At 33.1% G+C, this 18459-nt stretch overlaps 1 protein-coding gene across 1 annotated transcript; it reads right to left on the bottom strand.

The window, feature by feature from the left end:
* Positions 1-17520: 17520 nt before the first annotated feature.
* Positions 17521-17894, bottom strand: LOC114163103. Its single transcript, XM_028047194.1, has one exon. It carries the CDS (start codon positions 17852-17854, stop codon positions 17618-17620), a length of 237 nt encoding a protein of 78 aa, XP_027902995.1. The 5' UTR covers positions 17855-17894; the 3' UTR covers positions 17521-17617.
* Positions 17895-18459: the final 565 nt, after the last annotated feature.

Below are 18459 nucleotides of genomic sequence, written 5' to 3'. Positions count from 1 at the left end.
TTATAATCAAATATAATTTATTTATAGTAAATGAAAATATATTTATTATTAATATTAAATATATTATCTTTTCATTAAATTATAGACCATTTTTTATTTATTTTCTGAATATGTTTTTTATTAATAATTATTTTAATTGAAAAAATAATTAAGTTTTAAAAAATTAACAGTCGATTAATAAGATAATTATTTTAATTTTAAAAAAATAATATTTTTTGAAGAGTACAATTGAATAAATAATGTATATATAAATATGTTTATTTATAGTATATGAAAATATAATACCTTCAAGTTATACTATAATTACGAAATATAGAAATGTGGAAATATATATATAGTAAATGAAAATGTATGTATTATTAACAGAAAATATAATTTTTCATAAAGTTATAGATAATTTTATTTATTTTCTTTTCTTTTTGTTATTATTTATTGTTTTAATTTAAAAAAATAAAAATATTTATTTGTAATTTTAAAAAATATTATTTATTAAAGAGTAAAATTGAATAAAAAATATTGATGTTAAAAAGAATATATTATTTGTATGTAATGCATTACGAAATATAAAGTATATAAACGTGGAAGGAAAAGTGGTTCTTAAAGATTTTTTATCAATTCGTCAATCCGTTAAGGAAATGTGGGATGTATTACAAGTGACTCATGAAGGTTTAGGATGAAGGTTGAAGAGACAATCTATGATGTGCAGAAAAGATTCACACATATAGTGAACCACCTCATAGTCTTGGGAAAGACCTTTGACAAGGAAGAATTGAATATCAAGATTTTGATAAGTTTTAGTAGATCATGGCAGCCTAAAGTCATTGCTATATCAGAATCCATATATCTCACCGCAATGAATATGACAACCCTCTTTGGGAAACTAAGGGAACATGAGTTGGAACTTGGAAGACAAGAAGAGGAAGAGAAAGGAGAGAAAAGGCAAAGCATTGCATTGAAAGCTGCTACAAAATCTGTCAACAAGAGCAAAGCTAGCAGATTTGAAGAAATGGGAAATCAAAAAGATGAAAATTCTGATTCTGAGACATTGAACCTAATGGTAAAACATTTTTCAAATTTTTGAAATATAAAAATAAATCCAATGGAAAAATTGTAGGAAAAAGAAAATTTTTATTCAAGAAACAAGATTCACCAAGCACACCAAGATGTTATGGATGTGGCAAATATGGCTATATCAAGCCTGATTGTCCAGTTCTCAAAATCAAAAAGAAATGGGAGGAAAAGAGTGAGGCATCAAAGAAGTCAAAGAAAGTGAAGAAAGCATATATTGCTTGGGAGGACAATGACTCTAGCACTTCCAGCAATTCGAGTGAAAGACATAACGAAGAAACAAATTTATGCTTAATGGTTAATACAAAATCCTATGCCAATAGTGTAAGTAGTCCTGAATCCATGGATGAAAGTTATGAATGCAAATTTCATCAATTACTTGATGTGTATAATGAATTGCATGATGATGCTAGAAAATTGCAATGTTCTAATAACATACATAAGGGTGAAACCAGATGGCTTGAGAATAGAGTAAAACAACTGGAAGCAGATAATAAAGAGTTGAAAACTGAACTAGAAAACATGGAAAAGCATAAGAGTTGTAATTACAAGAAAAATGTTATTAGTTGTGAAAATTGTTCCAAACAATTAGAGAGAATAAAATATCTAATGAGCACACTTACTATATTTACTCTTGGAAGAAATAATTTGGATGCAATTCTAGGTTCTCAATGGAGTGTCTTAAACAGAGAAGGCATAGGCTATGTAGAATATGCTAATCAATTAGGACATCGATTAGAATCCACAAAATTCATTAACATGAGCAAACCAATTTTTATTATGTGTTTTTACTGTTGTGAAATTGGACATGCATCAAATAAATGTTATTTCAAGAGATCTAGAGTTCTTGAAGGTAAATACAAATGGGTAACTGCATCCTCTTGACTTGTTTTGCAGTTGAGTCTTCAAGCCAAAGAGCCTATATGGTATCTAGACAGTGGCTGCTCAAGACACATGACGAGGAATGCAAAGAAATTCAGCAAAATATCATAGGAGGTATTTGGTCTAGACACTGCCACTACCATTAACGCGAGCACGAGCCATGACAGCACCGCAGCAGTAGTGACACCAGCACCATGGTAGTTCTGCAGCAACAACAACGCGACCACCATCACTGCTGTAGCAGCTAAAGCAAACAAGATCTGAACCAACACAATGCAAGCCAGATCGGAGCAGCGTTTAACCACCGTCGCAGCACCACCGCGTCGCAAACCGTGAGCACCACATTGTTCGCCGTCAAGCCTCGCCGGAAAACGGCAGCAGCAGCCGTCATAGCACCTTCGCAACCAAAGTGTGAGAGAAACCCTAGTCTGGAGAGAGAAAGCACTCTGCCACATGTCAGGCTGCTATTGGACAGTCAAACTGGTCAACTGGTCAACTAGTCAAAGCCAACAGTCAACTCTGGTCAAAACTGCAAAAATGGTTAAATAAGAGGGCAGAATTGGAAATTGGACTAAAATTAAGTTGCTAATTAATTAAATAAAAATAATAGATTTTAGCAACCGATAGATAAAGCCCAAAGTCCAGTTGAAGCCTATATAAAGAGACTTACGGGAGCAGAAGCGAAAAAACTTACAACTTAGAACTCTCTGGTTTTGGCAGACACTGTCATACATCACATCTCTCATTCTCTCTTTTCTTTTTATATTTCTTTCCTTCATATCATCATGTATTCCATCAAAGCCATGGAGGGCTAAGCTTTTAGGGTTGATTCCACTGTAATTTCTTAACTGGATTCTAAGGTTAGATGAATTTATGTGTTTGTTATTTTGATTATTGTTGTGGTTTTTATTTATCTATGTCCTTTGCTTCTTAATCGAATAGAAAATAATGATTTTAAATCTACATGCATGCTAATCATATGAGTTAAAAGGTTTTTAAATTCAATTGACACTTTACTTTGATTTTATTTAGAAACTTTCATTTGATTAAATAAGTTTTTGCCAATAATTGAGACTGTACTTTGATTGGAGGTAATTACTTTAACTAAAATTAGTCAAGACTTTACTTTGATTAATTAAGTTTTCTATTTGGTGAAGAAACAAAGGAATAGACATGATTAGGCATAGTAAAATTTAATTGAGATTGTACTTTGGTTGAATTTACTATGGATAATCTAAAAATTCTCACTTTTAATTGAGATTGTACTTTGATTAAAAGTGAGAATGCCAACAAATGAATTGAGACTTTAAATTGATTGATTTGTAAATCAACAACAATAATTAATTTAACAATAATCTCTAGATAACCGATGAAGAATCCTATTTTGAAAAAGCAGTAGAATTGACCTATTTACTATTACTGTGTTTACAATCTTCCATGTCATTTTCTTTGCATATCAAAACCCCCTATTTTTAATTGCATTTTTATAAGAATCAAATATTTGAGATCAATTCTGTATTCGTTATGAGACGACTCAAGGTTATCTTAACCCTAACTATTTTGTTCACTACTAATTTGGCAATACTGAAGTTGCTAAAGTTAAGTAGTGGTAATTTGATCGCTTAACGATAGCGATATCAAATTTGGCGTCGTTGCCGGGGAATACGGTTAGTATTTCTTATATTTTGATTTTATTTTTATTTATTTATTTATTTATTTATTTATTTTATTTATTTATTTATTTATTATTTATTTTATTATTTTTTTTATTTTACGCATTTACATTTAATAGAGTTTGTGTTTGTTGTAGTCTTTAGTTTTCTTTTTATATATTTCAAGCAAAATTCTATTTTTGTTTTGATTAAGAATTTCTTTTAAGAAATTTGTTTGAGACTAGTTAGGAAAACTTTGTCTAGGAAAGACTTGGTATTTAAGTTGTCCATTGTGACGCACCTCTCTTTCTTGGGAGTAGACCCAACGACATCTTAACTTATTTCTTTCTTGAAATCTTTCTCCAAAACAAGAATAGGAGAAAAAAAACAAAAAAAAAACAAAAAAAACAAGAAACACTTTTAGGTGGACTGCGTAGTGCATGACTCGGGCTAACCCGAGTCAATTCTATCAACTTGATTCAGAACTTGAAAGGAACTTGCGTAAATCACGCAGGAGACTTGAACTCAGGTGTTCTACTAAAGGAGCACCGTCATCATCTGAACCTACCATTGAAAGTGTACCGCTAGAATCACCTCCGGTGATTAACATATCTTCTGATCCATCACCTGAACCAGAAATTCAAGAAGATAGAATGGAAGAAAGAACAATAAGAGAGTTGGCTTCACCGGATGCAGCAATTACACAAAACATGTGCATCCAATATCCAGATGGAGAATGTGAGCTTAAGTCTGGGTTAATCCATCTTTTACCCAAATTCCATGGATTAGCAGGAGAAGACATGTACCATCATTTGAAGGAATTTCATGTTGTTTGTTCATCCATGAGACCTACAACAGTGACAAAGGAACATATTAAGCTTAAGGCTTTTCCATTCTCATTGCAAGATGTCGCTAAGAATTGATTATTCTGCCTTCCACCAGGATCCATCAATACTTGGGAAACTCTGAAAAGATTATTTCTGGAAATTTTTTTCCAACATCTAGAGTTGCTGCTATTCACAAAGATATTTATGGGATAAGGCAACAAGAAAGAGAAAATCTTCACGAGTATTGGGAAAAATTCAAAAAGTTATGTGCTTCCTGTCCTCATCACCAAATAAACGAGCATCTCCTCATTCAGTACTTTTATGAGGGATTGAGTATCATGGATAGACAAATGATAGATGCTGCAAGTGGAGGGTCATTGGTGGACAAAACGCCAACAAATGCAAGACAATTAATAGAGAATATGGCGTCGAACCATCAACAATTTACCACCAGGAGTAATTCTATAACTCTATTAAAGGGAACTCATGGAGTAGAAGCTTCATATGTTGCAGATCACAAGAAAATAGAAGGAAAGTTGGATGACTTAGCGCCATGGTAAGGACCTTGGCAGACTTACAGAAAAAGCCTATCTCTTCTACCTTATGTGGAATTTGTGCTTCTACTAATCATCCTACCGAGGCTTGTTCTATGTTAAAAGAGACATGGACGTTAGACAGTGAACAACCTCAGGCATATGCTGCAAACATCTATGGCAATAATAGACCACCTCGGCAGCAATACAACCATGATTTGTCCTCCAACAAGTACAACCCAGATTGGAAGGAATATCCCAGTCAGAAATAGGGAAATCAGTAGTCTCAACACCATCAAGTCTATGTTCCACCTCAACAGAGGCAACAACCACAACCAACTGCAACCTCTGGTGACTCAAACATGGAAACAATGATGAAAATGATGGCTGACATGATGAAGGGACAAATCAATGAGTTGAAACAGACGATGGAAGCAACCAATCAAAATTTGCAGAACCAGATTGGACAAATGGCAAATGATTTAAATCAGATGAAGTCTCAACAAGGCTCGAGCAATTTGCCTGCACAAACTGTAATTAACCCACAAAATGTAAGTGTTATTACTTTAAGATCGGGTAAGCAAATACAAGGCCTTGGGGATGCCCAAGAAGATGAAGATAAGGACAATGAAGTTGTACTTGATAATGAAAGTGGAAGATTAGATGAAGCAACACAAGCAACATCTGAAATGCCTGCACCTAGTGATAACTCTAGGTTGGTATCCCCTAATACTTTCTCTAAAAAATTTTCACCTTATTCTCCTCCTCCCTATCCAAACTATTTGAAACCAAAAACTAAAAAGATGGAGGAGTTACACAAAGAAATCTTGAATACTTTCAAGAAAGTGGAGATAAACATTCCTTTGTTGGATGATGTGAGACAAATTCCTAAATACGCTAAGTTTCTCAAAGAATTATGTACACATAAAAGGCGTATTATGGACAAAGAGGTAGTGAACATGGGAAGAAATGTGTCTAGCTTAATTAAGAAGCCTGCAATCAGAATGCCGCAAAAGTGTAAGGATCCAGGTATGTTTTTTGTTCCCTGCATTATAGGAAGTACTAAGTTTGACAATGTTATGTTAGATTTAGGAGCTTCCATTAATGTAATGCCTTTATCAGTTTTTACTTCACTTCATCTTGGACCTCTTAAGTCTATTGGTGTGGTCATTCAATTGGTCAACCGTAGCACAGTTAACCCTGTAGGTGTGCTAGAAGATGTGCTTGTCCGTGTGGACAAGTTAATTTTTCCTGCAGATTTCTACATCTTGGACATGAAGGATGATGAAGGAATGAGTTCAACCACAATTATCTTGGGAAGACCATTCATGATGACAACACGTACCAAGATAGATGTGCATGCAGGATCCTTAACTATGGAGATAGGAGATGAGAAGGTGCAGTTCAATGTGCTAGAAGCCATGAAGCACCCAACTGAAGACCATTCTTTGTTTCATATTGATTTATTGAGTAATGTAGTGAACAATTATGCTTTTGGACTTTTGGACGTTTTATCTGGTTTTTCTTCTTCTTTAGATTTCTCTTTTTCGAATATTTCGGGCTTGATTTTAGACGAAAGAGAAATTGTAAAACAGGTGATATTGAGGACGCGGTGTCACTATTTGATACCTTTGTGGCGTCCGAGTGTGATGCTAAGGTGGCTGAAATTACCTTAGGCAGTAAAATGTTGCCATCTGTGGAACAACCACCCACTTTGGAGTTGAAACCTTTACCATCTCATTTGAAATATGCTTATCTTGAGAGGGATGGGAAACTCCCTATTATTATATCTGCCTTGCTTACTGACGAGCAGGAACAAAAGCTATTGCAGGTTATCAAAGATCACAAGCGAGCAATAGGCTGGACTTTGGCAGATATTCCTGGTATTAGTCCTTCTTTCTGCATGCACAAAATACTCTTGGGGGAGGATGCTAAGCCAGTAAGGCAACCTTAGAGGAGACTGAATCCTCAACTGATGGAGGTTGTGAAGAAGGAAGTCACCAATTTGCTACAAGCAGGTATTATATATCGTATTTCTGACAACACTTGGATGAGTCCTGTACATGTGGTCCCCAAGAAATATGGGATCACCGTGGTCAAGAACGAGAAGAACGAGTTGATTCCTACTCGTATTCAGAATAGCTGGAGGGTCTGTATTGATTATAGAAGACTAAATCAGGCCACCAGGAAGGCCCACTTTCCTTTACCATTCATGGACCATATGTTAGACCGATTGGCAGGTAAGTCTCATTATTGTTTTCTTGATGGATTCTATGGGTATTTTTAGATTTGTATTGCCCCCGAGGATCAACATAAGACTACCTTTACTTGTCCATTCGGTACATATGCTTATAGAAAAATGCCATTTGGCCTTTACAATGCTCTAGGAACATTTCAACGATGTATGATGAGTATTTTTACAGATTTGTTGGAGCATTATATTGAGGTTTTTATGGATGATTTTAGTGTATATAGTTCATCTTTTGATCACTGCTTGTCTAATCTTGCTAGAGTCTTGGAGAGATGTGAAGAAACTAACCTTGTTTTAAATTTTGAAAAATTTCATTTTATGGTGGAACAAGGTATAGTTTTAGGTCACGTTGTTTCCAAGAATGGTATATCTGTAGATCCTGCTAAAATTGATATTATTTCACAATTGCCTTACCCCTCTTCTGTGAAAGAGGTTCGATCTTTTCTTGGACATGCAGGATTTTATAGGAGGTTTATCAAGGACTTTAGCAAGATAGCCAACCCCCTCTCCAACTTGTTGCAAAAGGATGTAGCATTTGACTTTGGAGAGAGATGCAAAAACGCGTTTGATACATTGAAAAAGGCGCTTACCACCACTCCTATAATCCAGCCACCTGATTGGACATCACCATTCGAGTTGATGTGTGATGCATCAAATTTTGCAGTAGGAGCAGTGCTTGCACAAAGAAATGGGAAGCTACCACATGTGATATATTATGCTTCCAGAACATTGGACACAACGCAGGTTAACTACACCACAACTGAGAAGGAATTAGTGGTTGTTGTGTTTGCCTTGGACAAATTCAGACCGTATATACTTGGTTCCAAGGTATTTGTTTACACTGATCATGCAGCATTAAAATTCCTTCTGAAGAAAGCAAATTTGAAGCCAAGGTTGATTAGATGGATGCTACTGCTCCAAGAGTTTGACATTGAGATTCTAGACAGAAGTGGGGCGTATAACTTAGTAGCCGACCATCTTAGCAGGATTGAAAATGGAGAAGATAATATTCCTATTAAGGATGACTTTCCTGATGAAGTCTTCCTAGCATTGACTGTTGTGAAAGGTATGTTTCCTGAACCTTGGTTTGCTAACATTGTTAACTATTTGGTTGTTTTTGCTATTCCTCCTTCCTTCTCCAAATATGAAAGAACCAAGCTAAAAAGTGAGGCAAAGTACTATATCTGGGAAGACCCAATCTTATGGCGCATTGGTAGTGATCAAGTCATAAGGAGGTGTGTTCCAGATATCGAGATACCTTATGTGCTTGAGTTCTATCATTCATCTCCTTTTGGTGGACATTATGGCATACAAAGAATAGGTAGGAAAGTGTTGGATTGTGGATTATATTGTCCTACTATCTTTAAAGATGCACAAAGGGTATATGAAAATTGTGAGCAGTGTCAAAGGGCAGCCAGATCCATTTCAAGAAGGGATGAAATGCCTCAACAACCCATGCTATATTGTGAGGTATTTGATATTTGGGGTATTGATTTTATGGGTCCTTTTCCTCCTTCTTTTGGATTTTATATTTTGCTTGTTGTAGACTATGTCTCCAAATGGGTGGAAGTCATAGCTACAAGGACTAATGATTCTCGAGTTGTCATGAGTTTTGTCAGGTCTAACATTTTCTGTAGGTTTGGGATACCACGAGCTATCATCAGTTACCAGGGGACTCATTTATGTAATAAGATACTTGAGAACATGTTGAAGAAGTATGGGGTGACACATCGCATTGCTACACCATATCACCCCCAAACTAATGGGCAAGCAGAGATCTCTAACAGGGAGATTAAAAAGATACTAGAGAAAGTAGTGAAGCCTAGTCGAAAGGATTGGGCCAAGAGATTGGATGATGCACTTTGGGCACACAGGACAGCCTACAAAGCACCTATAGGTATGTCACAGTCACGGTTAGGCGAAGGAAATCCAGGTTAGGGGAGTTCCTTCGTTGTTTTAAATTATGATTGTTGCGTGTTTTATCTATATATAGTATGATGATGTGTTCTGAGTCATGTTTGACATGAAAAATCTGTGAGTCCTTGTTCTGTTTGCATTTTTTGGATTTTTCCAGAAACCGCCTGGCGGCGCAAGGACTGCCGCCAGGCGGCACATGTGTTTACGTCAGTTTTTGGGTTCTTTTTATGAACCGTCGGGGGGCCGAAGGAGACCCGCCAGGCGGTGTGCGCTGGATTGCCAGTTTTACAGTGATTTTTGATGGTTTCGTGGCGTGATGATGTTGGAATTGAAATTCTACGGTGTGTGAATAATTGCATGGTGAATTGGATATTATAACTGTGTAGTTTCCAAAATTACATGAACCTTAGGTTGTTTGGGTATGGGAGGTTATACGGGAATGAGAAGATGAGATAATACGCATTACATATGTTGATTTGTATTCTGTGGGATAATAATAAAGAAATGGAATTTGATATTTATTTGAACAATTTGGTGACCAAGAACGAGGTATCAAATCTTGTAGAAGTGTGGTAATTGAGGGAATGGGGCATGTAATACGCAAATGAGGAGAAGGTAAGATGTGAAGGCAGCCTATTAGATCGTAAATCGAGTGAAATCAGAATTGTAGGGGTTGGAATAAGGTTCGTAGGGGTTGAGGAAAATTCTGGGTTCCTGGAACTGCAAGAACCGCCTAGCGGCACCATATTGGCCGCCAGGCTCCACCCCAGAGGTGCGTGGTGTGTTGATTCATGAAAAACGCTGTTTTTCGTACTTTTCACGTAACAGTAACCGTCGGGCGGTATTTTAGTCCCGCCGGGCGCCAGTCGTCTGATTTTTGGCGCTAGGTGCCACCAATTTTTCTAGTTCGCGTAGTTTTCGTAAAACTGCATTTTCTGGTTCGTTAACCGTCCGATTTAGGTGAAATTTTGACAGGTGGTCCATAACATGTGGTTCTTCACTTTGAACGGTGGAGATTTGATTTGGAGGTCAGTAGCTAGAGATATACATTATTTAATATTGCTTATTTTGGAGTTTGTAAAATACATGAATAAGCCTTTGATGAGTTCAAGTAACTTCTAATGAAGCATAATTGGGTGCATGTGGTAAGTTAAATTCAGAATGTATGTTAGTATGGCAGAGAGAGTGAGATAGATTTATATGAAATGATATGCTAATAAATGAGAAGAATGCCAAGTGCAATGTATGAGGTGCAATTCAGTTTATTAACATGTAAGGATATATGAAGATTATGTTTAGTGGATGGGGTAGTTATTAACATGTAATCTTGTATTGGGGTAACACGTGTGGCTTGTACGGCGAGGTTCGGGTGATTGTCTGATAGGTGAGATGCTGTGGCAAGGTTATTCCCACGTGTGGACTATCAGGTGGTGGCGATGATCAAGTAACTTGTTACATGGGAGCAGATGTTAATGCAGGTGAGCAGGCGGATACGTAGAGACAGAGTGGGGGTCACGACGGGATTATTTACTTAGTTTTATTATGATTTTCTTCTGTATTTTTTTATGGTTTGGTTTTGTAATAACTGAATAGTACGATTTTAATTACTACGGAAGCGATGCTGAACTTTTAATTTTCCCGCATTTTTTTGGAAATTGCGAGAATAAATGTGATGTTTTATAAATCTTATTTCTTATTTATTTTTAAATAGTAATTTCCGGCTAGGACGTTACAAAATGAACTAAAAAGACAAGATGACCTAATCAAGGAGGTGTAAATCATAAAAGATTCATTTGACATAATTAATAATTGGGTTCCAGAATAACCTTGGTTCCAAAAGAACCACATGTACTTGAAATTGTTGAAAATTATGAGATCTCAATAAATTATGTCATGAATAAGATAATATGGAACCAAAATGAAGTCAACGTTGACAATGCCTTAGCATATAATATAATGATGAATGTTATGAGTGACAATGAGGATCAAGATTGTCGACAAAGAAATGATTGACCAAATAGAAAGATGAAATAAAAACAAAATTAGATTTGCATGTTAAACAAAAGGTTTTGGACTTGTAGTCCGCACACGTGAAGGTGTAAAACTCATTGAGTACAAATGAATTTTTGCACAAAACAATATTATAAAGAAGGATAATTATATGACAATCCCTAAAGGATATTATTTACCAAACAATGTAAATTCTAAAGTGGATTATTCAATAAAATTGAACAAGTCTCTTTTATGGATTACAACAATCAAGATGTATATGATATAATTGTCTTTGTAAGTACTTGTTAAAAGAAAGGTACTTATCCTTGTATTTATATGAAAATATCAGAAAATAAACTTGTCATAATTGTTTATGTATATACCATAAACATCGTTGAAACTCCTAATGAGTTCACAAAGACAATTGATTGTTTAAAGAAAGAATTTGAGATAAAATATCTTGTAAGTACAAAGTTTTATTTGAGATTACAAATTGAGTATTTAAATACAAGTATTTTTTTAACATCAAGAGATTTATATAATGAATGTGCTTAAAAAGTTCTATATGGACAAGTTATATCATTTTTGCACTTAAATTGTTAGGCTGCTAGATGTTGATAAATATCATTTTAGACCTCACAATGATGAAGAACTTTTTGATCAAGAAATACCATATTTTAATGTTATAAGAGCACTAATGTATTTTGCTTATTATACTCGACTTGATATAATATTTGTTGTAAATTTGTTAAGCAAGGTATAATTTTTCAGCTACAAGAACACATTGAATTACTATAAAACATATAATTCATTACCTTAAGGGTACTTTGAATATAGGCTTATTTTATCCAAATGATTCAAAATTAAATGAGTTGTGTAGATGCATGTTATTTATCTGATCTTCATAATGGTTGATCACAAACAAGATATTTCTTCACATGTGGTGGCATATTGATTTCATGGCAGTCTCTGAAACAAACCATAATAACAACATCGTCAAATCATGCAACTTTTAGCATTACATGAGGAAAAATGGAATCAACAACCATATATGAAGACAACAATGCATGTATTGCTCAATTGAAAGAAGGATATATTAAAGATTTATTTACAAAGTCTTTTTCAAGGAGAACTTTGGAGCAATTGGTTCACAAGATTGGGCTCCGACATCTTAAAGATGAAAGTTAACATGAGGGGGAGAAATAGAAGAATATTATATCAAAGAATTAAGAATGATGTACTCTTTTTCGTTAACTACGTTTTTATCCCAAAGGATGTTTCCTAATAAGGTTTTAACAAGGCACGTTCTTTGATCAATGGACATTCAAAGGGGAGTGTTACATTGAGTTGAGTTGCTGATAGTTACTCAGCTTGATTACTATTAATGATATTTACATTATATACATTAAGTTTGTAACCCTTGAGTTGTCCCTTTGAGTTATCTTTTATACCTATAAATAGGGACTTTCCCCCTTTGATAATGAGATATAAAAAACTAGTGTTTGATACTATATTCTTTCTCTTTATTCTTCTCTCTATTATTAACTGTTTTATAACAGTAATAAAATATTTAAACATTTTTTTTATTAATTGTTGTTATTTCTTTCTCTTTATTCTTTTTTCTATTATTAACTGTTTTATAACGGTAATAAAATATTTAAACATTGATTTCTATTAATTGCTGTTATTTCAAAAAGACGACGGATAATTATTTATAGAAGGCATACATATAACTAAAAAGTAATTTTCACACACCAGATATTTTATACAATTTGGAATTATACTCTAGAACGAACTATTTTTATAACATTTTTTTTTCTAATGGTTGTCATCTTCTATTAATAAAAATGTTTAATTTATTTTATATTTGAGAGTTTAATGGCTTGCTTTACATGTTATATTTTTTTATGAGATAATTTATGGTTTGTAATGTTCATTATGAAGATCAATGCTTTTATATTTTTAAGAAAATAAGAAAAATAATAATGTTATGTAATAAGGTATTTATAGCATGCAGTGTACAGTTATTATATATATATGAGTAGTTTATACTTTTTATAAATCTAAAATATAAGATAAAATAAAGTTATGAAATATGTAAATTAAGATAAAATCCCATTGTATATTGTTATAATTAATAATATTTTCAAAATATGTATCTTTCTTATATAATTTATAACAATATATTTGAAAAAGATTCGCATTTAGTGTATATAATGATATTTTAAAATTATCCTTAAATATATTTATTTTCAAAAATATAATAATTCCATTTAATTTCTATTTTTCAATATATTTTACATCAAACAAACATAAAAAAATTAAATGTATTTAAAAAACATTTTTTTATAATCTTTAATTATAAAATTTAATAATGACCTAAATTATTTTTTAATATAATAACAAAAATAACATAGAGGTATTGTTCACCCATGTTTTTCTAGACACGTTCTAATTTATTGTTACTATTTTAAAAGTTATAATGTTATATGTAAAACTAAAGTATTATAAACAATTCTTTTAGTCCTAGGATGACTTTATTAGCTTAGTTTTTCCCTTTATCAGTAAGAAATCTATCTTATCTATAAAAAAATCATCTAATTATTTAGAAGTAAAAATATACTTCCTATAAACAGATTTAATTTCTACCCTCATTCAAATCTTTTAAAAGACTTTTAATTTTTTGTTTTTCCAATTTAGTATTTTAGCTTTTTAAGAATATCAAATTTGATCATTTTCATTAATTTGGAGTAAATGTTCGTTTTGATTCTTTCCATGTAGAAAGGTAATACACACATGGCACACGATGTTTAAATGTTGAGACGAAAGAGAGGAAGTGACATGACAAGTATGTTATTTTTAGCAATGAAAAATGTGAAAATTGTCCTAACCAATGATGGTTGTCTCCATGTTTGGGTTCTGGTTTGTTTGTGCATACTTCAGGTGAATTATGGTTATGTACCCTTCATCTTCATATTGTTTTGTAATGCACAGGAATACAAAATCATAGTATTTCCTTTAAGGGTGGTGGGTCCATAGGTTTTGAAGTAACACTCCTTTGCAAGTGTGGACAGTTTGTAATGTTGAGAATAACAAGAATAACAAAGAATGAGGGAAATCAGTTTTAGGGTTGAAGAATTTAACCAGCAAGTCTTACAAGTAACCTATAAATTTTCCCACAACTTGTGGATTTGGATTTAAAATGCAAAACTCAAATCAGTCAACACGGTAAACTCCCCAAATGAAATCCAAAATCCAAAATCCAAACTCCTCATTAGTAAAGCTCACATTCGATAACCAAGTTTCCGACAAACTAACCACCAACTCACAGAATCTTCAACATCTCTTCCTTAGTCTCGCTAAACATTATTATCCCCGTAAGACCCGAAAAATTTAAATAATTAAATAATTAATTATTCAATAAATGTGGGTAGTGGAAACATTTATGATAATTAATACTAACTTTTATGACTTAAAATAGTACTAGCTTAATTGGTTGATAGTACTTAGTTATTATGGAGGAACTTGGGTTCTAGTCTTGTGTATGTCAAACTATGTCATAAAACATGAATTGGTTGATTGGATGTGCATTGATTTGACAATTGTGTGGTTGTGGGTTCAAACCTTGTTAACCACAATTTAAACTTTCTTTTTGCCAAAATTCTTTTTGGCATGAATGTGAAGAGCCCTTTTTGCCAAAGTTCATTTCAATTTGTATCGCTTAATTGTATGAATTGTATGCGTTCTAGATGGTTAAATATTGCTTAATTTATGAAACTGTGCATTTTTTTTAATTTTTCAGAAACCGCCTAGCGGGCCTTCAGAGAAGCCAAGCGACACATCTAAATTTCTGTGCAATTCTGGGTTCCTATAAGGAACTGCCTGGCGGCATGAAACTGACCGCCAGGCAATGTAAGCTATGTCACCCATTTTTTGAGTTTTTGGTTGAATGGCCTGGCGGTGATAAACAACCGTCAGGCGATGCGAGCAATGTGGCTCAATTTTTTATGTTTTTGGGGTTTTGGGTTGATTCTGATCGAAAAAAATGGAGCTTTATCTGTTCGATGATTATTGGATGCCATATATTGTCGAATTACGTTTTGATTGGATGCTAAGTGGAGGAAATCATATGAACACTTGGGTTTGGGAAATTAGGGTTGTTGATGTTATGGGATTAATGGACGTCTGACTTGCAATAGATATGGAGTATGTTGTATATTTGTAATCGAGATTAATGGCAATTTTAAGGAAATAGGAAAAGAAATGTATTATAATTTTTGTGGGGATCTTCGCAGGTTCAAAGAAATTCTAGGTTTTATCTAGAAATGCATGCATTGCCTAGAGGCACGGGTTTTGCCGAGGGAGGTGGAGTAAGAAACCTTGAATAGGGGATGAAGAAGTGGATAAAGTGCCTAAAATCACAAAGGGGTATTGAATTTAAAGTTAGGCCATGGTTATGAATATTGTGACAGGAAAATAGTTGATAACAGGAGCATGAAACATGATTATATATGAATTGCATAAGGGAAATTAGAGTTTTGAGATTTGTAGCAAAATGCTCAAGTGAAATTAGGATGCAATCATTTCCTTAAGATTGGAGACTGATATGTGAATTATAGGAGAGTGTTTGGCAGAACTGTTACTAGAAAATTAGTGAACTAAAAATTGAATTTAGAACCAACTAAGGGATTTTTGGTGGCTGGAATTGGAGCCATGATAGGCCAACTTGAGATTTGGACTTCATGGTGAATAAGTGCTATATGGGAGGGGTAATAGTGTTTTCTTACTAGGTTGGATTGAAAACCTATTGAAACAGAATCACATGTAAGAGTGATCCATTCGTGATTCGAGGGAGCATGTTAGATTTACAGAGAGGAAGATTTGGGTCTAATGAAAAAAAAAAAAAAGTACATCACGGTTATTGTGTGCCGTGTGTGCCGCCTGACGGTAAGACTAGATCGCCTGCCGATAGCTCAAATGGTCACTGAAACGCGTGATGAATCTTTTTGTGAAGTTTTATGATTTTAGGATTTTAATGATTTTGTAAATCTTTATTTTTACAAGAACTTGTAGTTGGCATTTATTTTGTGAATTTTGAATCTTTAGCAATGTAATAAATTATTTAATTTTCCCTGCATTTTGAAAGAGGAGTTGTTATAAACGTGGTTTTGTATTTATTTTATTTAAATTAATAATATTTGACTGAATTTTTATTTTATTTAAATTAATAATATTCGATCGGAATATTACAAAGTTTGTTTTGAAATTTTATAAGAATTGACTATCTGCTTATCAATCATATTGTTAATAATTATGGACGACGCAGTGGACGACGCAGAGTGTTAGTCCATAAACAGACAGCGTAGTGTTAGTCCATAAACAAACAGGTCGTGGGACTATTATGAATCTTATTTAGGAGTTTAGAATTTGTGTACTTCTTAACGAGAGAGTATATTCATGACTATATTATTATATATGACTATATTATTGATAGTTTTTCTTTCTTAATTCTAAAAGTTTTTATAAGAGAAAAAAATTATAATTTGAGTTTTTCTTTTATACCTTTTTCTTTTATGTTTACGTTCACGTTTGGTTTTTTTTAGTGAAATTCAAAATTGAACTTGACATGTTTATCTTTGTAATGGCTGAATAAGGTCTTTAAAACAATTTCTTTACGGGTTAGGAAAAGGAAAATTCATCCATCAAGATGATCCCTCACATCACTCTACTTTTGCATGGATTTACTTTTGAGGGATTAGCACATAGTCTTAGCTCACTACGACAATTCCTTTTAAGTAATGTTTTACTTTGTTTGCAAATTGGTTTTCAACTACCAGTTTCGTGCATCCTGGACAGATTAATTATGTTTTAATATATTTATAAATTAAATTACTCCATCTAATTATTTAAATTATTAATTTTTTATATATATAAAAAATTTCAAATATAAAAAGTTATAACTGAAAAAATCTATTCAAATTATTAGTTTTATATATATATATATATATATAAAATTTTAAATGATAAAATTTTATTTTAATTATTAATTTGGTCTCAGCATAAAAAGCTAAAACCTAAAATTAAATTATTTAAAGGACAAAATTAAATCATAACCTACTATATATGATAGTTTTTTCACGATCATAAAATGACACATAAAAATTTAATTATTTTTAAAAATTTCTAAAAATAAAAAATTTCATAGTAATATGTACATACTCAGTGTTAACGTAAAAATCAAATTAAATCTCTTTAAATAATTAAAAATTAAATCTTTTTAATTAAAAAACCAAATTAAATTAAAATATAATAAAAAAATCAAAATAAATCAAATAATAATAAAGTTAAACATAAAACAATGACTCAGTGCAGAGAAAGAAATCAAAGAAGGTAAAAAATTTAGCCCATAACAACAACCTCTTCCTTTTTTATTCCATAAAACATAAAGTACAAGTAAAGTAAGGAAGACTCAAATGGGTTCCATTGGGTTATGATTTAGCCTGTGCCTGTAACTCCAAGATCTTGTTTGTCTTCCTCTTTGCCAGCACCAAAGACAGGACCACCTTTGCCAGCAGGATCAGTGACCTTGTCCTGCAATTTCTCCACCTGAATGCAACCTTGATCCTCCCGTGAACGTAACTCAGTCCTCGTCCTGTTCTCTCCTCCTCCTACCGACTCATATATTGTTGCCGTCTTTGACCCTTTTGGTTGTGCTCCTTGTGCCCCAGACATCTTTCTCTGATCTCTAATGTTTCTATGCTTATTTTTCACCTTCACATATCCGTATATATATATCATGGGAGGATATAGATCATATAACACCACCCTACCAAAATCAACCCACGTTGTATGCAACATGCCATGAGATTACACGTGTCTTATATTTGGTACTCTCACTCTTGTTTTCTGCCACGTTTTCTGCCTTTTTAGTATCTAGAAAGTCTCTGTCAAGTGAGTGTAGAATTTGATATTACTTCTATGGATTTACTGAACTTTTAATTCTTCTAACATATGTGTTTTTCAATTTTCTTTCTTTATATTTGTTTATAGGTATAAATACACATTTGGTACCCAAACTTTTTCAAAAAGTTCAATTTGGTACCCGAACTTTAGGAATGTTTAACTTGGTACCCCAATTTTCTAAAGAGATTCAATTTGGTCCTCTCCGTTAAGTTGGAGTTAACACCGTGTCCGTACAGGACACGTGTCAAGCCATGAAATTTTTATTTTTTTTTATTTTTTTTTTCAAAAAAAATAATTTTTTTTTCAAAATAATTAATTTTTTTTTTCCAAAAATTTAAAAATTGCCACGTGTCAGTTTATCATCATGCCACGTG

Source organism: Vigna unguiculata, chromosome 1, assembly GCF_004118075.2.
Source record: "Vigna unguiculata cultivar IT97K-499-35 chromosome 1, ASM411807v1, whole genome shotgun sequence".
Lineage (NCBI taxonomy): Eukaryota > Viridiplantae > Streptophyta > Magnoliopsida > Fabales > Fabaceae > Vigna > Vigna unguiculata.
This window is presented reverse-complemented; position numbering and strand designations above follow the sequence as displayed.

Excerpts from the sequence above, each read along its gene's own strand:
- LOC114163103 (XM_028047194.1), bottom strand. The coding sequence starts at position 17,854 with ATGTCTGGGGCACAAGGAGCACAACCAAAAGGGTCAAAGACGGCAACA.